Below are 26,917 nucleotides of genomic sequence, written 5' to 3' on the forward strand. Positions count from 1 at the left end.
ATTGCATATATTGCCAGTCAAATCTGAGCAGGGTAATGAGAAATAAACACATCTTAGAACAACTTCCCCTTACTCCTCTCTTCTTCTCGGGCTCAGTTGCACTCCCGAATTGTCTACCTCCTCCCCCCAGCAGTATAGGAGGAAGGGAAATGGGAACTGTGGTCAGTCACCACACTTAGTCTCTGATGCTCCTTCCTCCTCAGGGAGAGGACTCCTCACACTCTTCCCGTGTTCCACCGTGAGGTCCCTCCCACGGGCGACAGTCCTCCATGAACTTCTACACGCATCCTTCCCTCGGGCTGCAGTTCTTCACGAACTGCTCCATTGTGGGTCCCAAGCCCTGCCAGCAAACCTGCTCCGGAGGGGCTCCTCTCTCCACTGACTTCCACAGGCGCTGCCAGGAGCCTGCTCCAGCACGGGCTTCCCACGGGGTCACAGCCTCCTTTGGCCCTCGCCTGCCCCAGCGTGGAGCTCTCCGCGGGCTGCAGGGGGATACGAGCTCCCCTCTGGACCTCCCTGGGCTGCAGGGCACAGCTGCCTCCCCGTGGGCTGCAGAGACTGCCCGGGAATCTCGGCTCCGGCGCTGGAGCACATCCTGCTCCTCCTCCACCGACCCTGGTGTCCGCAGAGCTGTTCCTCTCACATATTCTCACTCCCCTCTCTGGCTGCAATAGTGCAGCGTTTCCCCACTTCTTACATCTATTATCCCACTGGCACCATAGTGGCAGCTGCTGGCCTTGGCCTTGGCCAGAGGTTCGTCCATCCTGGAGCTGGCTGGCATTGGATCTGTCAGGTATGGGTGAAACTTCTGGAAGCATCTCACAGAACCAACCCCAGAAGCCACCGACTAATAAAACCTTGCCCCACAAACCAAATACAAACAGTAACCCAGATCTATATGAAATCAGCACACACCATCAGCCTTCTTTGCTTTCATAATCTCCAAGCCATGTCACTTACTGGATCCAGCAAATTAAAGCCAGATATTTGGAGTCTGGCTTGCAGGCACAATGGCTGAAATATATTAAAAAACCCAACCTATTTAGAGGACTACAAAGATATTAAAATAGTCCCCACATTAAACATGGCCCTGGGAAGGCTGTCCCTTTGCCAGCCTGGCTGTGCTCCACTGACTGCTGACTGTGGTCTATGATGATGTTTCAATTCAAGGGCACTTCTAAAATGCATCTCCTATCTGTCCCCACTTACTGTCTGTGGCTCTGTGACATAAGCCAGTCTTGGAGGGCACTGAGTGGATTCCTTTCAGCTCAACAGGAAAACTAACTGTAGGAAAAGCCATAACACACTCCACTGGCTATCAGGCCCCAGCATCACCCACTTGACGCTACAGCAGCCTCGCTGCCCTACAGCCACACTGGCACCGTTCTCGACCCCGTCACGGCAGCGATCCCGCTCTGCCCCGCACTCACTGGGAACTGGGGCACCTGGGTATGCCCGTACAGGCAACCCAGGGCAGCGGGGCAGGAGGTGAGGCAGGGAGCAGTTCTACTGTCGGACGGTCAAAGCTTCATCCACTTCGATCCTCTCCGGCCAAGGAACAGGCTGTGAAGGTGGCTGCTTGCAGTGCTCCTTGAGGCAGTTCCCACTCTCTTGAGGAAGAGGAAATTAATCCTCACGGGCTGATGAAGGGGATTCCAGCCCTTCCCCAGGGCTGGCAGGAGGCACAGCCTCATGTTGAGACAAATTCTTCAGGCAGAGCAGAGGGAGCTGAGGTTACAGCTCAACAAAGAGTACCGGGCCTGTAAGGAGCGTGAGCATTCCAAAGCACTTTCTAATGTTCCTAATAACTCCAAGCACTTAAAGATGCACTTCAGTACTTACTGTCAGATTAATTTATTAGGAGGAAGCATGTTTTGCTGTAAGGCAGACAATGAACAGAGAATTTCTATAATTCTCAGTCAGAAGGCCAAATTATTACTGACAGTTAATACCTGCAAATAAAATTATTGTTCTGAAATGGAAGTCTCAAAATGCATATGGAAATTTCATACAGTGTATAAAATATATAACTTTAACATTTCTTGAGTAAATACTTTGCAGTTTTTATGTAACAAACAAACATCCTAGAGTTGATTTGCAAAATAAGCACTGCAATAAGCACTGTCCAGTATTCTGTGGCTCTCCCTGGTAAGCAGAGCAGCACCTACAGAGTCCATAGGTTGAGAGAGGAACTCCATTTGCATTTCTCCTGTTGGCCAAGATGAAGTCCCTACTTTATAATTCCAGTAAAAATTAAAGTAGGATTATACTGACAATCAGAGCCTACAGAAATTTTTGAGCCTCTGGAAGAATCTGTGGAGTATAGTAAGACAGAAATAAAGCCAGGCTTCCAAGACTTCAGCCTTACAAGGGATTCCAAGTTTCACAGAAAGTTTTGTAAAAGGTCTTATTTTTTAAAAAAAAGTAAAAATAAAGGTAGAATCTTAACTCATCCCGAAGCAGAAATTACCAGCAGCATTCACTGCAGTGTAGTTATTTCCTGTGTATGATATTTGAATTAATTTACTTCTCTGTGTACCCAGGCTACCTATGACGTTTAAGGGACTTTTCAATTTCAGCTGTTCCTATGAAGATACAGATTTTATTCATTTTGACACTGGCAAACTGATGACTAGAAAACTTGAAGGGGCTTTAAATCTGGCCCTGTTTTTTTCCTTGCTTCTACTTCAAGGAGATGAGCATTGCCAATGGATTATGGAAACAAGGTTTCAGTGGGTGGACTACGGAAGACTTTTTATTCTAATTTGGACCAGTGTACACTATCCAGCCACAGCCCTGCTACCTAGTTCCAAGCTTCCCTAAAACCTAAAAGAAACTAAAAGAACATACAGATTTATCTTAAGACGTGATTCCCCTTCCAGGACTTTAAGAAGGGCAGCAAAGACAAGATGCATTAAAGAACTGGGAAAAGGCTGTTTACATATCCTACCAGCAAGAGCAGAAAAAGATTTCAGGTATTTGCACTGGAGAGCTCAGCAGAGGAGTGAACAGAAAGTCTTGGGACATCTGCTAAAACAAACAGCTTGAGGTCAGATTCAAAGCAGGAAACAGATGGGAATCAAAAGATTCTGGGTACAACTCTTTGTTCTGGTTATGTATTACTTTCCCCCTCAAATTAGCAGCAACACTAACTGCAGTTTGAGTGGCTGTTTAACGTCACCCTTGCAGTGTAGTCATCCAAGAGATGGGCACCTGAAAAGATCTGGGCTATTCCACTAGGAACAGATCATCCTGTGATATATTTATAAACTGGTAATTTATTAGCTTCTGTAGTCCTAGGAGCCTGTCAGTGAAGATTAACAAAACCTCAACACTAGCAATCTTCACAGGTTGCCAGTGAGATGAATACAGCTGATGGTTCTATGCCTGCCTCCAGAAGTTGAGAAAAAGCAAAGCTAATCTTTGCCTTCATTAATTCAGATGCACTGCATGTGAGGAAGCACAGAGAGCAGCAAGGCAAGTACCACAAAACTAAACAGCTCTGCTGCTATGGCACGAAGTGTATATGAGAGACAAGATTGGTATGCAGATCATTTAGCTAGCAATGACTGCTATCCCAATGGTTTTGTGTCCATTATACTGAGAAGCAGACTGAGAAGCAAAAGCCACTTTCAAGAACAGAGAGAGTTGCTGGTGGTTATTTACCTACCATTTCCTAGAAGATTCCCTTGATGATTGTATTTGAAGAACTACGGCTTATTTCTGCCATTTGCTAGCCCAGAACTTATAAATCCATTCCCTCAAACCACACCCCAAGCAAATAAGACACCATTTTATTATTACTTTGACCTACCACCAATGAACTTCCAGAATATTTTTTTTTAATGTGCTAAAAATGATCAGCCACCCAGTTACTTTCATAGAAAATACAAGCAGCATTTTTTTCGCCAGGAGCTTCTAAATTAAAAAGACCTTCAGGTAATGCTGTAAAACATTAAAGACATCATAAATAAACTTATTCTAAAATTCACTTTCCAAACAATAAATAAAACTCTTCCTTATTTGAAAGTGCAAACAGGCTGCATTATAAAAAGTACAAACCAAGACTGCAGGAAGGGTTTAATAATTCAGTAATGACCAAGACACAGTTTCTTGCTTTGGTGCTGCTGGTCATCCAGCGATTTTGTTTTCTGGACCCCATCTAAAGAAAAAAAACATGCATGGAGCATTAAAACAACAGCAAGCATTAAAACAACAGCAAGCATAGCCTAATATTCAACATGGGCAGGCATACTGGAATAACACTGGAGGTGGGGAACGGGGTGGAGATTATCTTCTTCCCCTTACAGAGGAACATGCAATAATCATAGCTAAGCAGAATACACCAAGGAAAGAGAGGAACTTAAACCAGTTCAGTATCGAAGATGCAGGCACACCACATTAAAGAAAACTATGTTAGAGAAATGAACCCTGCTAAAAGTTGTCAAACAAAGTACCCCAGGATTAATGTTTCTCCAGCTGGGTCTAAAAACCATTAAGAGAGAGGACAAACAAGCCCTAACATTTTGCAGAGATCACTAATGCCATGAACATTACTCTGAGCCCTTCCCTCCCCCCCTTCCCCCAGACCATAAGGAATTAGCTAACAAAAAGACTTCTGCACTAATCTATCTCAGCACATGTTAGAAATTCGCTCAGAGTACGTGGCTATTTGTGTGCCACAAAAACTACCTTCAGTCTTTTTTATGCTCCTAGCACGGCGCTCAATGCATCTTTACACTGCATCTTCCTGCTTGAAGCACAAAAATGATTTAGCTGCCATTTTCCATGTTGTTTTTCCCTCTGAATGAATAACATTTTAAGGATTGGTAGCTGACAGTAGATGCCTATGGTGGGTCTCTTTTGTAGCACAAAAAGGCTTCAAAGTAAGACTTATCTAAACTCTGTTTTGAAAAGATGACAGCTCCCTTGCTACAGGGGTGCGTGTCAACAAGGATTTTCTGACCTTTATATTATACGTGTGCATACATATACACAAATATGAAAGCACCAAAATGTTCGGCAGAACATACATAAATGACTTGAAGGAGTCCTCCAATTTCTCTTGAAAAAATAAGGGTACTGTTTTTAGAGCACAATCTAAAGTCTTTCTAGAACAAAATTTAAAACATGATCAAGTAGCCTGAAACGATCTACATGCCAAACAGCAGGTTGCTGACCTTCATAAAAGCATTGCTAGATTTTGTAATGTGTGTCAATGCCAAGCATTTTGTTGCAAGTTAGTTCACCTATTACAGGTAGTTATTACCTATTACAGTTAGCTTACCTATTCAAAAACCTCAGAAAACTTTTCATAGCAAAATTTAACTCACTGAAATCAAGACGAATTAAGACTAAACAATCCCAGAGGGAATCAGGTTGGTTTAAAATGTGATCTCACTTACTGATTTCAGTCATAAAATTAATTAATGAAAATACTTACTTTCCCTGGCTGGTAGGTCATGGAATTCAAGTGCATTAGTGTGCAATGGACTTAGTTGCCACTGGTAAAAGAAGAAGAAAATGTTTACATATTCCAGAAGACAGAATAAGGAGCAAAGTGAGACAGGAAAAATACCCTACAGGCCTTCGCTGAGAGGCATGACTGGGGGCGAACACACTTGCTTTGAGGACAAATAATGATTAATGCAGACATTAACTCCCTTAAGAAGGGGGAATGAGGCTGCTCACACCAACAGTGCTGGAGTTTGTCACGGGGAGTGCCCTGACTGCAGGTGCACGTGGCCACAGTCAAAACCCACCACAGCTCCTTCGGGAGCTGCTGGAAGAGCCAACAAAATCACCCAGTGACCTCCGAAATCAGTTGCCATGCTGTGACAGGGGAGGCTTGGAGACAACTTCACCAGATGAAGAGACCACCTCCAACGACAACGAGTTAGAGGGAAATCCTCCGTGTAGATGGAGAAAACAGAGGGGCTTGGCCCCACCCTCTGGCACATGGCACAGCACTGCTCCTCAGAATTGTGACAGAGCAACCTTCTAATTCCACTCACCTGACTAAACAGCACAGCGCTCCTCTACGCTGGCTGCAGACGACTGCTCACTCTACTCTCCCATCAATGCTGCCCCCAGTTTTTAGAATACAGCACATTCAGACACTTACTGTAAATTTGCTTACACCCTCAAGTTCACCAAACTTCATATAGGATATGTCTGCTTTCTTTTTTCCAGCATCAACATCTCCTGCATAGATCTGCTTGATACCAGCTCCTTTAATTAAAGGGACACATTCATCACATGGACATTTTGTTACAAATATCATGCTTCTCTCATCTGGCTTTATTTCTCGACACCTACAAGGAGTCAGAAAACAGAATTTCAGAGTTTGTATCTTGGTAGTTTTGAATTGTGACAAATTTGATACCTCAAAAAGCAAGCAAATAAGTGTTATTTACTCTCAGGAGCACAACTTATTCCTAATCAAGTGCACAAGTACACAATGGAATCTGGTTTGGTTTCACTGTCTGTGAACAACACCCATCCCATGTCTCCACACCTATTATTGTTGGAAGCTTCATCAACTGCCACACTTCCTCATTTTGAGTTACAGCACAGTCTAGCAAGAAGCAGAGCCAGTGGCTTGTATCTGAAGGATAAGTGAAGGAGCCAATATCCTTTATTCATGTTTTTTTGTTCATGTCAGAAATCTGAAGAAACCCCAGGAGCTGGCTGTGTCCATACACATCTAACTTCTACATCACAGGCATAAAAAAGACTCTGACTGCAAGCTACAGTTCATCACAGTGACATCACACATTGTCCTAGTTTGGGCTGGAAGAGAGTTAATTTCTTCTCAGCAGCTGGTGCAGCGCTGCCTTTCAGATTTAGTATGAGAATAATGTTAAAAACAGACTGAAGTTTTAGTTGTTGCTAAGTAATGCTTACTCTGAGTCAAGTGCTTTGATTCATATTCTGGCAGTGAGGAGCTGCACAGACAGGAAGGGTGACCCACACTGTCCAAAGCATATTCCATGCTAGAGGGTGTCACTCCCAGAATATGAACTGTGGGAGTCACCTAGAAAGGACATTGATCAGAGTTTGGGGATGGGGTATGGCATTGACGAGTGGCTGGTGAGCAATAGTGTTGTGCATTACTTGTATACACCTCGAGTTTTATCTTTATTGTCATCTACTACTGTTAATAAATTTTAATTTGTTTCAATTATTAAACTGTTCTGGTCTCAACCTACAAGTTTTGCTATTGATTCTTCTCCCCATTCCGCTGGGGCAGGGGGATGAGCAAGAGGCTGCCGGATGTGAACCTTGCCCACTGGGCTTAAACCACAACATGCATTTGTCATGGAGCTGTTTCCAAACCATCTCATTCTTCTCTGTGGTAAAAAAAAAAGCCATTACCTGAATGTCAGGGCGTTCTGCTCCGCATGGATAATGTATCTGAACTTTCTGATTTCCCGATCTTTTTGCTTATCATCCATGTGTGGAAAATCAGCATATTCAGATCCAACAGGAAAGGCATTGTAACCACAGCCTACAAAATACATTGCTCCTGTTCCATCACAGCCTCTCTGCAACAGTAAACAAATAATCAAATTTGGAGGTATTTTAACTGAGTTCTAAGTCAAAGTGCTGTGCAATGTATACTTTTGTATGATCAGACAGCTCAGCTCTTGCCAACTGCTCCATGTCTGTATGAAGCTTTTCCACTGAGCCCTGCAGGAACTGCATAGCTAAGAGTGTAACACCTCAGTTACCTGCACCAGGATTAGGAGGCTCTCCTTTTGGCAAGTAATACTGACAGCAGGGACAAGAAGTCTGAAGGATTTAGTCCTTACAATGTACATGATTAAATACAGCTGGAGTTCATCCCTGATGTGCCAGAGATGGTGTTCGAAATAAGAAAAAGAAACACAACAGCAATAAGCAGCTGATGACTGAAGTGATAAAAACAAATTAAGAGTACGTTGGAGCTGCGTGAAGAATGAGGCTTCCTGGGATTGGTAACATCCATAAGCAGAGGTACAAAGAACAAAAACTTTCTGTTTAGATGGGAAAAAGCACTGTAACAATATTCATAGAAAAATACCACTTTGATCCAAAAAGGAATGTGCTAAAGCTCATACAGCATTTCAACTGCAACAAATATCTTCAGGAGATCAGGCTCTGCACTGAGACCTCTCCTAAAAAGAGCTGCCAAGGGGCCATGCAAGGCACATGCCGCCTGATCAGCAGTTGTGGCAAAACCTTATAGCCAGGATACCTGGAATTACTGACAATGATCGGGGAAGCAGGTGCACTGAAAATCCAGGCAGAGACACTGTTGTAGTTACTAAAATCATTTATACTTCCCCTTCATCCTAAAGCATAACAATGAACCAGCCATTAACTTAGTTATTACAGCTGTGTGTGTATATGAAAACCAGAAGTGTATAAACTTTAAGGACAATAACAAGCTCAAAGCCAGTGTATGAATTGTGAATGCAAGAAAAAGTAACTTTGTCAATACTTACTGATTTTTCCTCTGCCCAGATAATAGCTCCAACTCCCGTTTTATGATCCTCTAAAATACATAACATTTTAGGAGTAAATAACAAATAAAACACTTCTGAGTTACCTATACATTATCATATGATATCCTAGAGTAAGGAATAATGTTTATTGTTACTTTATGAACGGGAGGAAAGAAATGCAGAAAGATTAAAAGCTTGGAAATCATATGAGTCTACTGTAAAAGCTGGGTATGCTCTTACTGCAAGGCAGGCATTCTAAGAATTCACTGTGTACTTTTGTTCACAAATGAAATGAAGCAACTAACACATAGATAAGAATATGTGTGCCAAGAATACGTGTGGACAAGTTCACTAATGTGAGATAGCAAACTGATAGAAACCTTCTTGTTGCTTACTACTTAATTTAATGACCCAATTTCTGCCATTCTTCAAGTTTATGGTTCTTTGGTCTGAAGTCCTATCAAAATTAGTTCTATTTTATACCAAATTCAGAGAAAAAATATTAACAATTGTATTTTGGGGGTGTATTCTATCACCACCATAGGAAAACTGGTACAGAGCTTTCATTATATGACTTGGATGGTTTTTATGGCACTTGAAAATCTTCCCCAGTAGCTACTGATGAGAATCTTGACCTGTTAAAACAGAGCATATCAAGGAGAAAAACATTTCAGGCTTCCATTGACTATTATTGCAAAACATACTGTTTCCACGAATCATTTCTATCATCCTTAGTATCACTACCATATGTAATCAGTCAAAGGGTCTTTCCTGCTAAAGATGTATTTTATCAAAACTGTCTTAGTTTATATTCTGCATATTTTAGTCACTGATGAAGAGAAGATAAGGACTGATATGTGGACTAAATATGCATGTGAGCTGCTATTTATTTTAATTTCATTACAGTACAACATAAGTTGGTTCAAAACCCAGACCTGAGTCCAGGCTGAATACTACAGATAAACCTGAACTTTGCTGCCCCAAGAGTGAGCACTCAAGCTTGGTCATTCCATCTTGCTCTGTATAATGACAGCTGTACAAAGAACTTGTAACTGGTTACATGAAACTTCTGAATTACATCTAACAAATGGGATCTCTGCAATTTTTTGGAGACAAAATTTGCTGAGGGTATCTGACTTAATAGGTTAGGTTTGGATGGGTGTGTTGGGGGATTAGTTTTGGTTTAAACTTTACCTATGTACTATTTGTTTACAATGGTTAAAAAAACAAACAACTATCATATCTAGAGTAAAAAAAAAAAATTTCTGTGGAGCACCATCAAGCTTAAAGTTTTCATATTCTGTTCTCAGGAAGAACTTATCACTTTCCGGCATTGGTACCCAAAGAGAATAAAGCAGCTAATAGAAGTCATCTATCAAGAGAGAGTCAATAACCATCTTTCTACTTCAGAAGCCTGGACAGAAAACTCCAGCATGTGTGCAAAGAGAACTCTCATCAGATGTAAAAGCACTTCCACTAATAACATTAGGACTAGGAGACTTAATGTAACTGTACTTAACGTCCTACTGAAGGATATTATTTCACTGCTTTTTTTCTGAAGTGTACATAATCTGCTTGAAATCTTGACATTTATTTGGTAACAGAAGCATCTTGTGAGACCTCAGTAAAAAGAGCCTCGGAGCAGCTTGAAGAATTTAAATGTCATTCTGTTCTATTTTCAGTTGGGCGTTGGCCACATTGGCAGGGCAGGGTTGGCCAGCATTGTATGTGAGACACCTGCACTGATTTCCTCATGGAAAGCTTTCACACACAATACTGTGTGCCCTTGTGGAGTCTTTACTATTACGGCTGCACTTGTTTCACACATGTAGGAACAGAATTGAGAGCACCTTGCTCAAGGAAGTATTTGGAAGAGTAAGGCTGAAATCAGGAACTCGCTCTACAGTCGAGAGCCCGTTGTTCCTGCGCTCTGGTCACGACTCACCTGTCCGATACGCGAGTAGCCTGGCTTGTATCATACAGTGCCTTGCCACGTCCTGGGGCAAACACTGATCGTCTGCTTCATTTGTTCCTTGGGATCCACTCCTGTAAAATCCAAAGCATCCAAAGACAGGGACGCTGGCAGCCACTGAAGCCAAGACCAAGACAAGATCTTTCATATTCTGCCTAAGGTTGCTGAAGTATGGGTTTTCGCAGAGGTTCTCCAGTCCTATTGTCATCAATATTTGCTTGTGCATTTCCTCATTTGAAATTAGAAATAAACTTTCATACTCTTTTATTCTCTCTTGCCTACATGCAGTATAAAAGTCAGTGTTACAGTCAGGCTGTGATTTTGCTATTTTCTGAATAAAATCGAACTTGGTTGAAGTTTCTTCAATAAACTGCACCATGTAGCACACCAATGGCTGAAGCAACACACACACACGAGCACGACTGTTTGACTTCAGTCTTTCCACTGCTTTGGCATCCAGCTTTGCATCCTCAGGGCTCGTTGGATTGGATACCTCGTTCTGCAAGCTGATTTCAGGATCTGCAGGCCAGTAAGAAATCCTGTTCACCCCGGCTGGAAGAGAAGACAATGCAGCAGAAGGAACCACGCAAGTGCAGTGGAACATAAAGATTATACTCAACGCACTACTGCCTAACGCTAGTTTTACTTCTTTAGGGCCCCAAGTCCTGCCTAACGGGTGTCTAGGCAAGAAAAATGCTGGTAGATGCAAGTATCAAGGGTTATCCAACTTGATAATCAGATTACAGATAAAAATTTGAGTTACCCAGGTTCTAAGATCTTTGTGACTGCCTAATTTTGCATCTTAAATCCAACACATAAATTAGCAAAACACAAAAAGAAGTTAGCACTGATAGACATTGCTGCTGAGATTAAAAAACAATATTCACAGGAGGGCTGTACCAGCAGATCCCATTTCTGGAAGTGAATGATCTGGTTTGCCTTCACCTCTCATGGGAAAAGGAAACCCTTAAGTACTCCCTGTGATTTCTGAATAAAAACCCACTCTTCCCTGGTGTGAGTGACAAGCAATGAGAAAGTAAGGAAAAATGCATCCATCTAGGCCTACTCATCAGGGTTAGGGCTGCTCTGGCAGAGTGCAAAAGGACTGTCAGAACCTCAGCAGTGCATCCCAGCTGAGTAATAATGGTTGCAATTACAGAGAAACAGGCCTCAGCAGCAAATCCCAGTTTCTTGACCATCAGCTCCAGGAAATGTACATTCACCCTTATGGAAAACATCAACGCAGATTACATAAATCAGGAATTGCCACTCACAACTGTGGCAGTCCAAAAAGAAAACAGGCTTTCTGTTTTCAATCACAAGTGTAATGTTTCCTCCTACTCTACTACAGTCATTACTTACCATTTACAATCATTTTTAAGCAAGTTGAACATGGTTTTCTGGAAAAATAAAGGTCACAGTTTTTAAGTCTTGATCCATGTTTAATGAGTGCAATCTGGCCAGCATGCAAGTCTGTACTGGAGCAATGAAGACCAATAATCTTCATATTTTTCACCACAACTAGACCACTCTTCTTCACCTGCAGAAAAAGACATTATAATTATTTTACTTTTTTTCAACACTGGGTCCATTAAGATGTTACAGCTCTTCCTTGGATAACAGTAACCAAACAGCAGCAGAGCACAGAGCTTTCAGTACAATGACTCATTAAACAATCTGCACTTTCCTAAGCATTTTTTTGTTGTTTTGTTTTCACATGTGCCTGTTAATATGCAGGTGCTGTGTCTCTGTCAAACTCCAAAGAGGGATTTGTCACAAATTCCTGATTTTTCTGGTCATTGCTTTGCCCATAACAATATCCATAAGAAGCACAGAAAATTCTATCAGTTATAGCTGAAACCTTCTCTGAATCAGCCAGCATCTGGAAATGCTCATGAATTTAATTTCTGTCTAAAGCTTGACCATCCTGAGAGCCAATAGTTTCTCCAGCTTTATTTCTGTCTCTTCATTTATGTAATGGTCCTTGTTCTAAAGAATCTTCCATGTAAGAAGTCTGCATACCACAGACAAGAGCTATCACATCTGGATTCCCATGTATTGTGAGAAAACTGGATACAAGCTGGTTTGATGAAGCTTCTTGATGAATCAGATCTCATTATGCAATTCAGCTGCTACTGAACACTGTTGCCTTAAACCTGCAAATTGTTCAACTGCTTTGTGGTTACAGAAATGAGACTTCACTAAAGCCCTACATACAAGCCAAGTGCCATTTCTAACTGAATTACAAAATTTTAAACTGCTTTTGAAGGCTGTAGGTGCTGCTCATCCATCCCTTTTGGATCTAGCCTGGGACATATCCAGCTCTGCAAATGAAGCCTAATTGTCACTCAGATTATTTTCCTATCTTTTCTTGCCCTGGCTGATAACTGTGCTATGGATGGATACACATGGCGCACATGGATATGCTGTGCACAATGCAGTTATCATTTAAAGAGCCCAATTAACAACTCTGACCACAAAAGGAAACATCCTGTTCCAGGTCAGTCTGAAAATGTCTCTTGACTTTGAAGAGTAACTGGCTATTGTTTAGAAGACTCACTTTCAAGGGCAGTTGCTTTTCCTTGTAACTAAAGTAGTTACCTACAAGTTCTTGATCAGCAATCATTTCAAATACTTGTGTACACCTCCACTGTAAAAGAACTCATCACGAACGTTGTAACTCTAGAAGAGTCTCTCTACACCAACAACCACCTTGACTTTACACACAGGGTATACACTACACCTCCTTTGTCACACTCTTTCAAACACCTGCCATTTTTTAGTGCTTGCTTTAACTCTTGAGGTATACACCTTGCCTTTCAAACTTTTTCAGAAATAGCATGCTATTTAGCCATTTTGCTATTTTTCTCCCACCAGTGGATCTTTTTTTACTTCTAAGAAATATTTGAAAAAAGTTTGTTACATTTGGTTGGTTTTGTTTTTTTCATCTGGACTATGGCACATCTAAAGAGCAGTTGGGTTACATTCATTGAAGGAGCTCTTCAGAAAAACCAATTAACAATAAGCACTGACATTTTACCTGGGATTTTTTCTGCTGCTCAGCCGAGGGAAAGAGCTCCATCCAGAGACTTAATAAAGTAAAAAGATTGACCTTAGAAAGTCTTGGCATTTGACCTGTTACAAAGAAGGAAAAAAAAAAAGAAATATTTATTAGAGAATATTTACAAAGAAACTCCATATTGCTGAACATTATTTTTCAAGCCTTCTACACCACAGCTGCGACAGAAGCTGGTTCATCAATCCCTTCTGCTCTTTCAGCAGCTACATCCACAGTATCCTTCCCAGGGCAGTCATTGCCAACTCAGGATGTTCACATCTAGATGCAGAGATCAGATATGTGCAACAAGTGGAACTGCTGAAACTTTCACTGAAATTCAGTGAGCTAGTTCAACTCAGAGGTGTAGAGCAGAAATCAGAGATCAGCCCATCAGATCCCACAAAACTTAATGTGCTCAAATGACTCCCAGATGCTTACAGAAATCTGAGACAGCTTCTAATTCAGCTTCAGGCTCACCACAAAATATCCAAGCACACACATCATGATCTTACACTGATGCCCACAGCAAGAGCGGATGAGCCATTGTGAAACCTTCCAGTTACATCAGTTCTGCAGATCCTGTTTCTGGATTCTTACACTCTGCTTAGATTTTTTCTAGGCTTTTACAAAAATTCAAACCTTTTGCTCAGGCTGTCACTTCTGACAAACTATCCAAATGCAAAATCCCTTCTTGGAGCACCACCTTGTGCTGTGCTTCTATTGAAAATCCGGAAGTTGTCCCGTGAGGGCCAGCACTCTGCCTTACTGCGTGTCCCACAAAGGAAAAAGGAGGAAGTACTGTGCTGCTCAGTAAAGCTTGCACTCTTCCATATGTAAAGCTATCTTGCCTCACACTTGGCAAGAAGTTAATTAAATCTTTGAGATATCTTCAGTCCCCATTTCAGGGGTACTTACAGAGAGCTGTAATGAACACATATTCCTCTGCAGGTCTCACACAAACTGTCTGACAATAGCATTATTTCTATCTTTTCCCACAAATGTTACAGTTTTTGCAAAGGAGGAAATGGCAATGAGTGGAACAGAATAGAGAAAAACATTCTTTAAGTAGTTCCAGCAGCTTGGAAGGGATATAATCAGATACTAAGATTATGTGGCTAGCGGAGAGGGTTAGTTTAATGGCATGTCTGTGAAACAATTAGGACACAGATAAAGATATGCAATCCATGACTGAAACGCCCTTTTCAGATGATATTTTAGCAGCTTTTTTCACACATAAGCGTGGTTTGGGAAAGCAAATATACGTCTGTCAGCAGCATTATCCGATGGCACATTGTCCACTGTTCCTTAGGCTGCCCAACTCTGCTACCCAACTTGGCCCAAGCACTGCAAGGGGCACGTGGTTAGCACAGTCAGATACGTGGGCTAAAAATGGACAGGGCAAGCAGCACACACCAAGATTTGTTGTCACTTGTACTAAAAGCAAGCTGTAAAGGTAGGTCTACAAGCCACATCTAAAGAAGCAGAATCTGCTTCTTGTTTGTTAAACATGGGCATTTGAGTTCATTGTCTTTACAGCCCCATTTACTCCTGTCATAGCACACACATGTACAGTTCCCAAGTGGCAAGTTAAAACAAACAGTGTAATTTATACCAATGCACACACACACAGCTTTGTGTTTTCTAAAATGGACAACGATTTGGCATGCAGAGTAGACTTAAAACTGCATGCACCACAAAAAAGTTTTAATTACTCTTTGTTTTCTTGCACCCAACCTGAATGTGACCAGACAAACACACGGGAAACAAACTGGAACATCCTGACATGAATTTATAATGAGAAGCAGGAAAATATTATGAAGAAGGAAAGACCTTTAGTTACAGTTGTCACATCTCTGTGTTTGTACCTTCACTCATTTAGGAAGTTAAACACTCCCTTAAGTTCAACAGGGTGAAGAGAAGGCTGATTAAAGTGGACTGGAGAAAAGGCAGAAGACATCTTACAGAATTAAAAGCAACTACAGAAGACTGGGGAAGTAAAGGAATCTGGCTCTGTGCTACTGAGAGCAAAGCCACATAAAAAAGGAGTGCTCTTTCCAGGTGCCTCAGGCCCACTTTACACAAAGGTATGATTTTACTCCTCCTGGTTATGGATCTTGCTTCAGTGAGGTGAGGCATGCTTCAGGGAAAGTGTGCTGTGAAGGCTGGTGCCAAAAATCCTGCTGCACCTGGAAGCAAACCTTACCCACACATGGCTCGGATCCAGGATTATGTCCTAGCTATAATGCAGGAGTTCCTAGTCCAAAGTCCGAAAGGCTTCCAACAAGTGCTTGACACCAAGGAGGAAGCTACCAGTGACATCACTGCTGTCCGGAAAAAGGAAACTAAAACCCATTTTCAGACTTAATCAATTTTGCTTTCCTGGAAGCAGGATTTCCATAAAACCAGGATGAAGAAAACTCATATACACACCCAGGAGACCTGGCTGGCCTGCCATGGTGCTCAGTCTGAGAACCATACACACATCATATCTGTATGCACACAGCACTCCCTCGGGACCGCAGCAGTGGGATCTGTGGAATCTATCAGCATCTCTTTCTCCTGGGCACCCCAGCCCTGTGGGAAAGTTGCTCTCTACCAAACCCATACCATGGGCCTGCTGTGGGGTTAGTAAGAACACCCTTCAGCAGGCGAGAGTATCCCTGCACATTGCATTGCATGCACATTAAATATACCTGGCATGGGGCTGGAGAAAGAAATCACTGTAATGGGGTGGAAAGGGGGAGCAAATAACAACTCATGTTATCAAAAGACCCTCATGGTGAAGGGCACTGTCAAGCAGGGGCAGGCGAGGACAGAGGATATATTTAAAATATAAATATATATAAATTTGATCTATAGATATATGCTTAGAGATACACAGAAACATACTTTGTGTGTATATATATACACACACTGTATACATAGCATAAAGTGTGCATATATATATAATATACTTATATAGGAGAGATACTCTACATATAGTTTTTATATATTTATATATATATTTATATGAAAGTATAGGTACACATAGGTACATATACACTTCATATACACACACTTCCATATACGCGCATACATATATATATACACACACACACACACACACACACACACACATGTAGATATATTGTATGTGTATGTATATGTACGCTGTCTGCGAGGGGCAGGAGCACTCTCTGAAGCATCACCGCCGGAGGGGCAAGGCGGGGGCTCTCTGAACAGCCCCGGGAAGAGGCGGAAAGAGTCCCCTAAGGAGAGCACAAACCCTGGGCGGCCCCTGGAAGGACCCGGAGGGGCCGGTCAGCGCACAGCCCCTCACACCCTCCCGGCCGGCCCGGCTCGCCGTCAGCGCCGCGGCTCCCTCACGGCGGGGCAGGCCCCGGCCCGCCCCCCCTCCCACCCCCGCGGCCCGGCTCACCGGCCATGCTGTCGGTCTGCGTGCTCGCCGCTTTCGCCCGCGGCCCCGCCGCCGCCTCCTCCGCGCCGTGCATGGGTGCCGGTGCCCGGAGCCCCCCGCCGCCGGCCCCGCACCGGCCCCAGCGCGGCACCGCCCCCACGGCCGCGGGCGGGCCGGTCGCTCGGCAACGGGCGCTGACGGGCGGGCGCCTCGGCCAATGGGAAGCGCGAAGAGCGCGAGGGGGCGGGGCTCGGCGGCGCGGGGCGGGGCGGCGGCTCCCGGCGGGATCGACGCTCCGTAGCGGGAAGTTAACGGGGAACGCGGGGTCACGGGGTGAGCGCGTTGGGAGCGACCCACAAGGATCAACCGGTCAGCTCCTGGCTCTGCACACCCACCCCCGAGAGTCACACCATGCGCCTGAAAGCACTGTCCAAACGCTCTGTCAGGTTCCGGTGCCCAACCGCCTCTGGGTGAAGAGCCTTTTCCTGATATCCAGCCAAACCTCCCCTGGCCAGCTCCAGGTCTTTCTCTCGGGTCCTGTCACTGGTCACTGCAGGGAAGAGATCGGTGCCTGCCCCTCCTCTTCCCCTCATGAGGAAGTTGTAAGTGCAGTGGGGCCTCCCCTGTGTCTCCTCCCGGCTGAACAGGCCGAGGAACCAAAGCTGCTCCTCCTCACACGGCTTGTCCTCAAGGCCCGTCACCACATTCGTAGCTCTCTTTTGGACACTCTAACAGAATCACAGGAGAAGGCTCTCAGAATATTCTGAGTTTGGAGAGATCAGCCAGGATCATCGAGTCCAACCCTTGCTTGAATCGGATCCCAGGAAGGGATATATTTTCTGCAACAGGCGGCTCAGCTGCAAGTGGTGCAGGTGGAGCAAAGACCAGAGCCTCTGCTACTGCGCTTTACTTGCTGGTGTTGTGAGGGATCTGGGGGCTGTGCTCTGGCAGGTCATTCACCTTTCACCTGAGGTGTCCAGAGGGACCAGCCTTCATTAATAAGCTCTGCTGGGAATCGTGGGCTGTATAAACCAAGGCATCTGCTTGTGACCTCTGGGCTTTTTGATCAGAGCCTCTGGGGGTAGAGTGTGTAATGTCCCTGAAACTTTTTCTAAACACCAGGATGTGTAAAAGCTTCTCTGTGGATACATTTTTTGAGATATATCCATAAACTGGTGTCATGTATAAAACCTCAAATAATTAGAGTCAGTGACAAAAAAATCCCATCTTGAAGAATCTCAGATGTCCTAGACCATCTAGACTAAAAAGACTGAGGACTAGAAGGACTAAAAATTAGTAAAAGAATTCCTGAGCATGTGACCTAAAACAATAAGATTTTTTTGAGCCTCAATTCAAGTCAATTGAAGCCTAAAAACTGGATAATAATGAATTAGGTTATAAATAAGGATCCTTTTGTTTCCTGTATGGCCAAAAATTAATTTATTTGTTGTGTATGCATTGCATGACTATGTCAGATGAATTTTTCTTCTGTTTGGAAAAATTCCCTTCTAGACACCCTCATTATGAAAGACTACAAAAACGATATGTGCATTTTCACTTACTGATCTTTCAAATGTGACCAGACCATGGCTGAATGCTGTGTTAAAATAGACTGCATCAAGCAAAAGGGTAACACCTTTTAGTATGTTTTTTCTCTCAGTATCCCAAAACCAAACCAAGACTTGCAAGAAGTCTCTCAGCTCTGTTATGTCTTGAAGTGTTTTTTTTTTTTTCCCCACTGTGTTAGAGAAACTTCTTATTTCACAAGTATCTTGCTGATTCAGACACAGAACTTGACTTGTGTGCTCTAGGGTTTCCATTTAGAGCTGGGTATGGAGATGACATTTTTGAGGGCCAGTAAGCCTGAAGTAAGTGGGAATCAAATTTCCAGGAACATTCATCTGTAACTTGCAGTCACCTCTTTGTTGCTGGAGTTGTCTTCATAAGAGCATGATAGATAGATAGATAGATAGATAGATAGATAGATAGATAGATAGATATAGATATGTCCCACCCTACAATGGCTTTTTAATCTAATTATGATCTTGAATTTGAAAGCTCCCACTGACTGGACTGGGATTAAAGGATTTGCTGCTTCTGTTTGCCTTCCAACAAAAGCTGCAGGTAAAAGCTAGAGGGCAGCTGACAACAGCATCTCTGTGGAGCATGAGAGGGTACTCATTCTCTCCAGAACCAAGAGAAATCATGTAATTCTCTAAAATTTGTTGAAAGGAAAATGGCATCAAGCCTATTGCAGAAATCATCCCTGCCCAGGGACTAAGTGGGCTTCTTTTGGCAAGATTACAGTGGAGAAGAGGATAATGGTAGTAATGAAAAAAAGTGGGTCTTAGTCTTGCTGTTCTTTTCTATACAATTCAGGGCAATTCAGCCTTTCCAGTTAACCAGCATATCTGAGCTTTAATTTTTATAATTTACAGATTGACAAGAATTTCTGGATGGGTCTTTTCTCCTTGAAAGAGACCTGCTGAAAAAACCTACTGTTTCTCTCAACAGCTGCAGTTTGTTCCTGCATCTGTGTCTTACAAACCCAATTCATTCAGGTGACTGATTGCTTAACACCCATTTCCCCTCACCCCTTTTCTCTTTACTTAGCAGACCCGTTTGCTTGGATGTCCCAGAAGGCTCTCATTGCTGATATGTTGTGTTTTGGTCTGATAGATGGGAGAAAGCAAAAGCTCTCTCTGATACAATGTCCTGTGGAAGCTGTCATACCCCTTGTGTTCTCATACCTCTGGCATGTTTCCATTTGTGCAGGTACATTCTGATACACAGCTATGAAGCTGTGTGATCATCTTGGCTGATGACTTTCAGGATTTTATCCTTTGCAATAATTTAATAGCCATTTGGTATATCAACAGTGCTCACAATTTACTGAGATGTTTTGCTGGGCTTTTATGGTGCTTCTTGTACTGCTGTTAGTACATTTTTGTACCCTTATCTTCATGGTGTTGGCGGGCTGAAAATCTCATTCCCCATCACCGTCTCTTTTGGGGTTGATTTGCTGAGGAAACTTATTCCTGCATTGCAGTTACCCACTTTGCAGTATTTTTCTGTGTCTGTGCACTGCAGGTTTTAGATCATGAATCCAGGTTTCCTGCATTACCATCAGCTCTCTAAAGGTAGATGACTTCACACCTACCTCAAAATTCTAGCTGGAGTATAATGATAATCAGTGAAGATGTTAATCTGTTTAAAGACTAATAAGAAGATCTTACAGTGCTTATTCTTGGGGGTTTGGAACTTTATTAATCTCTAGGAGTTCTACTTTGACCTTTGTTTTGCCTTCTGGATTTAAAAACAAACCCTATCCTCTTAGAAAGTTTTATCTGTGGGCTGTTAAGCAAGTGTAACAGCTAGGCCCATCAGTTCATGTAGGAAATATCTAATATTTGTTAGAACCATGCAAATACAACAAGGTGCTCTTTTTATCTCTTAACACTCCTTGTATGAATGACCTTGGAACAGATGTGCTTGCTTTATAAAGCAGTGTGCTGAAGTACACGCAGTGGAAAGGGAAAGAGTTGGAATGTGTGGTGGCAGGAGCGTGATTTGTGATGGCTGTGATGCTGAGCAGGGAAACCTGCCTTGAGCAGGAGCTCCTTCCAAGAGCCTCTGTCTTTATCACTCGCTGTCTTTTTCACTGCTTTGAAAAACAGCAAGATTAGGAATCATGTAAAAGTCAGTTTGACAACAGTGAAGGCAGCACCTGTCAACTCTGTCGTGGAGGCAGAAAAACTGTTTTTGCAAATTGTCTGCCTGTCTCCTGCTGTAGAAGTTGTAGGTCCCAGTCCTGCTTTGTGAGGGAAGTTCACTGTCCTGCCAGGCTGGTGGTGCATAGCACCACTGATACTTTCTTTATGGGCAGCTTTTTCTCTCACTGGTCACTGAAAGCAGCCAGTGATGCCTCTTTGTTCCTTCCTCCAAGCAGGGCCAGGTTTGTGCAGACAGCCTGGAATTGATTGCTTCTGCAGTTACCTACAGATCATTGGAGTCAGACACTCTCCTGCTTATACCTTCTGGTGAACAACAGCCACGGAGGCACAGCAGAGGTGTTCTGCAGGGTGGTGAGTGAACATCCCTTGGCTGCACCAGGGTTCCTCCCAAATGGCACCAAGCACGATCAGGATCTTCTGTAGCTCAGTGACCGCTTTGAGTTTGCTCCACTGGCTTCAACATGAGTGTGAGGTCGCGGTCACTCCACACCACCCTGCCCTGTGGGGCTGTGACCCAAACTCATTCACAGCCCAGCTTCCCTGAGCACAGGTGTGGGAACTGCTCCCTGTCATTTGTGCAATGAACTCGGTTTTAAGGGTTCTGTTGTGTAAATATTCCAAAGACTGCCCAGCACAAAACCAGCACACTGTCTGCTCTTCCAGCCTGCAAGCCACAGAAGCAGTTCCTTCTAAGGTTGTCTTTTTTCATGACCATCAGTTGTATTGCTGTGATGTGTGCTGTCAAATGGTCTAATTTGGATATTTCTCCCTTTATGTAACAGAAATTACCTGTCAATTTTTTCTTTCTGACATGTGTTTCCTTTGACAGCCTTGTCCCATGTTTTGGTGACAGGGAGGCAAGAAATCAATTTTGTTTCTGTATTTATAAATAAATGCAGTATTCCTAGAGCCCAGACTAAAATGTAATACATTTGACATTTCCACATAGAGGCATATTACTCCTCACACACACTGCACTTCACAAAGCAAGAGGTGTCTGAGAAGAAGGAAAAACCAAATGGAAGTGAGGACTCTGGCTATTACAAGCTCCTGATGAGCTGTTGTTTCTCACCAACAGCTGTAAAATGGACACTGAAGACCAAATCAGTTAGTGAAGGGAAAATATGTAAAGAGGGAAACGTTTATAGGGAAGAAATGGATCTGGGTGGATCCTATCTGTGTGGTAGGGGGCTCCTGCTCCATTGGACCAGCTCCTGCTGCTCTGCCATGTTTTCCTTTGCCTTTCCCAGGCTCGTCTCAGCCAGGGCTATTTTCAGCCGTGTCCATCCTTCGCTGCTTCTTTCCCATCCCCAGGCTCTGCAGGAGAGATCTCCCTTCACAACAGGCAGCCTGGAAAGTAGCAAACGTTTATCTGTTCTGAGTCTGTCCCTTCTGCATCTTCGTGGTAACTTCCTAGAGGCTGGAAAATTGGTCTGCCACTCTGTGGAAGCAGCTTCCTTTGTCTCAGCTGTCTTAACTCACAAATTTGCTCTGGAGGAGAAGAATGCTGTGGGCAAGTGGATGGGATGATTCCCTGGCACAGATACAGCTTGTCCAGGTCAGCCCAGCAGACACTGCTGAAATCTCTTGAAGTCTGTAAAGAGGTAATGCCTACAAGCCTCAGATAAAGTCCAGGGCTGGCAATGCTGCCTGACTTGGCAGAATTGAAACCCTGGTATAAAAGAATGTTCCCTATGCTGTGCTCAGCTCCTGCAGGAGAAGGGGAAAGTCAGCCTCTCTCCACATTCCTCTTCTGCGGTTGTGGACAGCCTGTGCTTCCACAGGTTCAAAACACAGCTTGTCTTTGGGGTGTATTTGTGCAGCACAGACAAAAAGCAGACCTATATTCAAATTAGGGAACTGATTTCCTCGTTAAGATGGGGAAAATTTGTTCCACAGGAGCCACATATTTGTTGGGCATATGCTTCCCTTTATAATCAGTTTAGCTGCAAGCTGGGCAGTGCTGGCATCCTTGATTTATAGCAGACACCAGGTCATTTTTGTTGCTTTCAAGGTTTCCTGACATTGCTTTGCAACCTCTGCAGAGCTTCAGAGTGCAGAAACATTTTGCAGAATTACACAGAGTATTCTGAGTTGAAAGGCACCCGCAAGGATCATCGAGTCTAACCCTTCAGTAAATGGCCCAAATAGGGATTGAACCCACTTGCTGTGCTTGTTTACCCCTGATACCACAACAGACTTATGGAACTGTCATGGGCTCTGTGGGGTGACATCACAGCTGAGTTTCTGAGAGCACTGACACAGAGCTGACTTGCCTTTGCTGTGGTGAAATGCTGCTCCTTGTCACATGGGATGTTAAATAAGTTCTGGAGGAAAAAAAAGGTTACTTTTATCCTTTTGCTGCCTTCTCTCTCTTACTCTGCCCAGGATAGCTGTCACCTCTGATACAGCAACTGCACCAACAAACCAAGTGTTTGTTGCAACAAAACACTGGTGGTGGTTCTTCCATTCCAGGTAAATACAGCCTCCCATCTGGCTTGCATTCCTGTCACTTCATATGGGTTTTAGTGATTTCCAGATGATGCATCTCAGGCTGGTTCATTGTGCTGAATTTGGGCTCTTTGCTAAGGACAGTGGTATTTGATGGAGTCTCAGGTTTAGGGCACCTGACTTTAGCCCACACTGAAGGCTGACCTTGTGGATACATCCCTGATTGCATGCAGGGGGCATGCTGGGGTTGAGGGAAAACACTGAATTTCCTCTCCTGCCCTGCCTTTTTGCCTGTGGGCCCTAGGACAGTGTCCGTGAGGGGCTATGGGGAGCGATGGAACCTGTGCAAAGGCTTTACATGGCCTTGGAACCTTGGGAAGAGATTGACACAGCCCTTCTTAAGGGTTAATCTTTTTTTAAAAACAGCTAAACAGAGGTGGTGTTAAAACTTTAAACAACTCTAACATGACCTCATACAGGCTCATGGCTGACGGGGACAGGCTGTGGTCAAAGCATCTGGCTCCCCACCAATTCCTGGCAGCCTGGATGAGCCCCTTGGAAGAAATATTTGTCACAGACAACTTCTGAAAGAGAAATAAATGAATCCATCTGGTGAGTTCTGGCTGGGAGAAGGAAAGGGAAAAGAAGGGAAAGCAGACAGCATTATCTGTGCTCTGCAGCGGGGGAAGGAAGACAAAGTCCAGAAGTGGAGATACAAGGAGCAAGGACTCATCTTGGAAAAGGGGTGGCATGCAAATGGGGTGATCTGAGGGGAAGAGGAGACAACAGAGGCAGGACAGAGTTGTCAGCCCCACTGCTCTTTGTCCTCTCTCAGGGCATATGCCATCCCCATCCTGGGTTGCATCCCTTGGGGTTCTGCTGTTCCAGGGGGCCTGGAAGCCCCCAGCCACTGGGAAGGAGGCTGAGGTGATGTGTAGGGCATGTGTAGCTCCGATCCTGGCTATGGGTGTCTGAGGACATGGGCTCTTGGACAAGCACAGCCCCAGGAAAAATAAAGCAGTGTTGCTTCTTAGAGCTGCTGCAGGAGGAGATTCCAACCTGATCTCTGTTAGGTACTTCCCAACCGGGACAGCCATTTTCTGGTCCAAAACTGGCTTTCTTAAATGCTCTGCAAACCTTAGGCTTTGGTGACATGCTTGGAGATTTGTGCGGCCCACGGAGGCACTGGATGGCATCAGCCTTAACATTTTGGGTCACTAGGGGGTTCCCACAATAGGGACGCTGAGCAGGAGACAGCATTGCTTTTGCTTCCCCGTGTTTTGAGGCTCAGTTTGAGGTTCCATCAGTGATGCTTGGGCAGGCACCAGAGATCCTTGGTCCCTTGATATTCACCCAGATGTCACAAGCCCTTGTCTGCCTTGTCATCAGAAGCACCAAGCCTACCTCAGCAGTCACCAACAATGCAACAACTGGACTTGAGCTTATGGAAAATGCTGTACTTTGCTTGATGGGAAAATCTTTCACCATCTCCTGGTACCAAGTGCACAAGGGGTTAAATTTTGTGTCTGCTGCCCAACTCTTCAAATGCAAACCTTTACCCCCCTTGCAGTGTTTTCCTCCAGTTTCCTTCTGAGGTCCAGGAAATCCCAACCAAAGCTCAAGTGCAGCATCACAGGTGACCAGGAGAATATAGCAAGAGTAAACCAGTTTGTAAATAGTTCCCTAAAGCAGTGAAATGTACTTCTGGATACTAATTTTATCATAGAATTGGCCTGTTTTGGCAATGTTAAGCCCGCTCCTAAATCAAATAGGAAGTGGCACCCCAGGGATGCTGGGGCTTGTTCCCACCAGACTCGACTGATCCAAGGCCAAGACCATGTTTGTTGGTTTAGCTAATTCAGAGCAGTTTGGGCCATTTTATACCCACCTGGTTTTCCTCTTATTTTGTATAATCCCTTTGTTTGATTGCTGAGATGGCATTAGGTTTTGTGTTTCCTGTGGGAGTGATGCAGCACAGTGACAAATGGAATTTTAAGGAAATGACTGTGGGGATGAAATGTGTCCCTGCACTTCTCTGTTTGCTACACCAGCTGCACATGGCCCTTGGAGACAGCATCACTCCAGCAAGCACAAGAGCAGCTTTGGACTTGAGAGGTCTTTCTTCACCCAAGTGCACTAAACCTCTCTTAAAACTCCTTTCCTTTCCTTTCCTTTCCTTTCCTTTCCTTTCCTTTCCTTTCCTTTCCTTTCCTTTCCTTTCCTTTCCTTTCCTTTCCTTTCCTTTCCTTTCCTTTCCTTTCCTTTCCTTTCCTTTCCTTTCCTTTCCTTTCCTTTCCTTTCCTTTCCTTTCCTTTCCTTTCCTTTCCTTTCCTTCTCTCCTCTCTCTCTCTTTTTCTCTTTCTCTTTCTCTCATTTTCTGTTTCTTCCCTCCTTCCTGGTGGGCATACCCCAATGCCACCTCAGTGCTGGGGACCAAGCTGTGCCTTTCGCCTGTGGTCCATGGGAAGAATTTCTTTCCCCTCTGTTAAGAAAAACCTGTTCACATGTTTAAAAATGAACAGTTATAGGTTCCTTTCAAGCTTCAGGTGGCTAACTTTGGGTTCAGCTCTTCCTCAGTACAACCACAACTCTAGCAAGTCTCAGGACTCTGTCAAATTGCTTATTTCCTTTCCTGTGATTTTCAACATAACTACACGCATGCTTTAAAAAAGAGACTATCTCACCTTTTTATCATCTGGTCTCTGTGCTTTTATTTTACTGCCCTGCCCCATTTTCTCTCTCTTTCTATCCATTTTCTCTTGTCTTTTATAGCCCTCGTGGTGTGGAAACTACTTCTGAAACAGAGATAGCCTGCCTGGACCTGGACTCAGAGTTCCTGGGAAGTGCTATTTTATTTACAAGATCCCTGCTTACACAATCCAGTACTGAATGCCAGAGACAGCAGTGCCAGGCCTGGTTAATTCTGAGTAAACACCCCAAACTTTATCTATTTCCTAAGCCTTTGTTCTGCTGGGGTGAGAGCATTAAGAACAAGGCACTGCAAGCTTACAGGTGGGATTTTGCTGCCTGTGTTACTCTACTAAGCATGCAAGGGGGATACCTTTTAACAGGGATACGAACGACTTTCCCAGAAGACCAGAGCATTTCCATGGAGTCTGCCAGCTGGAGCAGAAGCCAGCTGCTGCAGTGTCTGAGGCTGGGCAGGAGCAGCCCAAGCCTGGAGCTCCCTGCAGAAACACAGTCACTCCGGGAGCAGCTCGGGAGCAGCGAGCTGGAGTCCCAGCTGAGAGGGACCCGCCTTGGGCACCCAGCACATACTGAGCAGAGCGGTGCCAGGGCTGCCTGTGGCAGGGAGTGCACCCTACAAAAGGAGGTGCAGGGCAGCATCTCACCAGGGCATTTCCCTCCTTCCTCCACTCACCTTGTGCTTCTGGTACCTATGCAATTGCTTTTGGGGAAATTTCTGATGAGCAACTATTTCACTCCCAGTGCAATTAAGCAGGAATTGATAAAGGAAAAGCCATTATCAGGAGACCGCAGGCATGCAGAAGCAGCTCCACGGCCACATATCAATGTGATAAAGCTTTTTTCTCCCCTTGGTCTACATACATTTACAAAGATTACTGTTCATAATAACTTGTCTGAATCTCCCCAAAAATAACAGCTGTTCTTTTATGATAACTGAACACCTTAATGACACCCCCCAGCAAAAGCAACCTAATCCAAGCCTTGCAGACAACTGCTCTCCACCAGTATGAAGCTGACAGAGAAAGAAAACTTTATGTGTATGCAGAGAGATAGAAGGGTTTTTTTCTGTCTTTAAGTTTTTTTAGATTTTATTCAGTGATTCAGAAT

At 43.9% G+C, this 26,917-nt stretch overlaps 1 protein-coding gene across 2 annotated transcripts; it reads right to left on the reverse strand.

The window, feature by feature from the left end:
- Positions 1-1,838: 1,838 nt before the first annotated feature.
- CDADC1 (cytidine and dCMP deaminase domain containing 1) lies at positions 1,839-17,046 on the reverse strand. 2 transcript variants are annotated; one of them, XM_040056453.2, is made up of 10 exons: positions 16,938-17,046; positions 13,502-13,596; positions 11,824-12,001; positions 10,435-11,013; positions 8,490-8,539; positions 7,378-7,547; positions 6,125-6,314; positions 5,444-5,504; positions 4,063-4,162; positions 1,839-3,945 (listed from the first exon to the last, which is right to left on the reverse strand). In XM_040056453.2, the coding sequence occupies exons 1-9, from the start codon at positions 17,008-17,010 to the stop codon at positions 4,089-4,091; spliced, it is 1,470 nt and encodes a 489-aa protein (XP_039912387.1). In that variant the 5' UTR covers positions 17,011-17,046; the 3' UTR covers positions 1,839-3,945; positions 4,063-4,088. The 2 variants fall into 2 exon arrangements, with proteins under 2 accessions (XP_039912387.1, XP_039912386.1); XM_040056452.2 differs by having other exon boundaries at positions 1,839-4,162.
- Positions 17,047-26,917: the final 9,871 nt, after the last annotated feature.

This window comes from Hirundo rustica, chromosome 2 (assembly GCF_015227805.2).
Source record: "Hirundo rustica isolate bHirRus1 chromosome 2, bHirRus1.pri.v3, whole genome shotgun sequence".
NCBI classification, from domain to species: domain Eukaryota; kingdom Metazoa; phylum Chordata; class Aves; order Passeriformes; family Hirundinidae; genus Hirundo; species Hirundo rustica.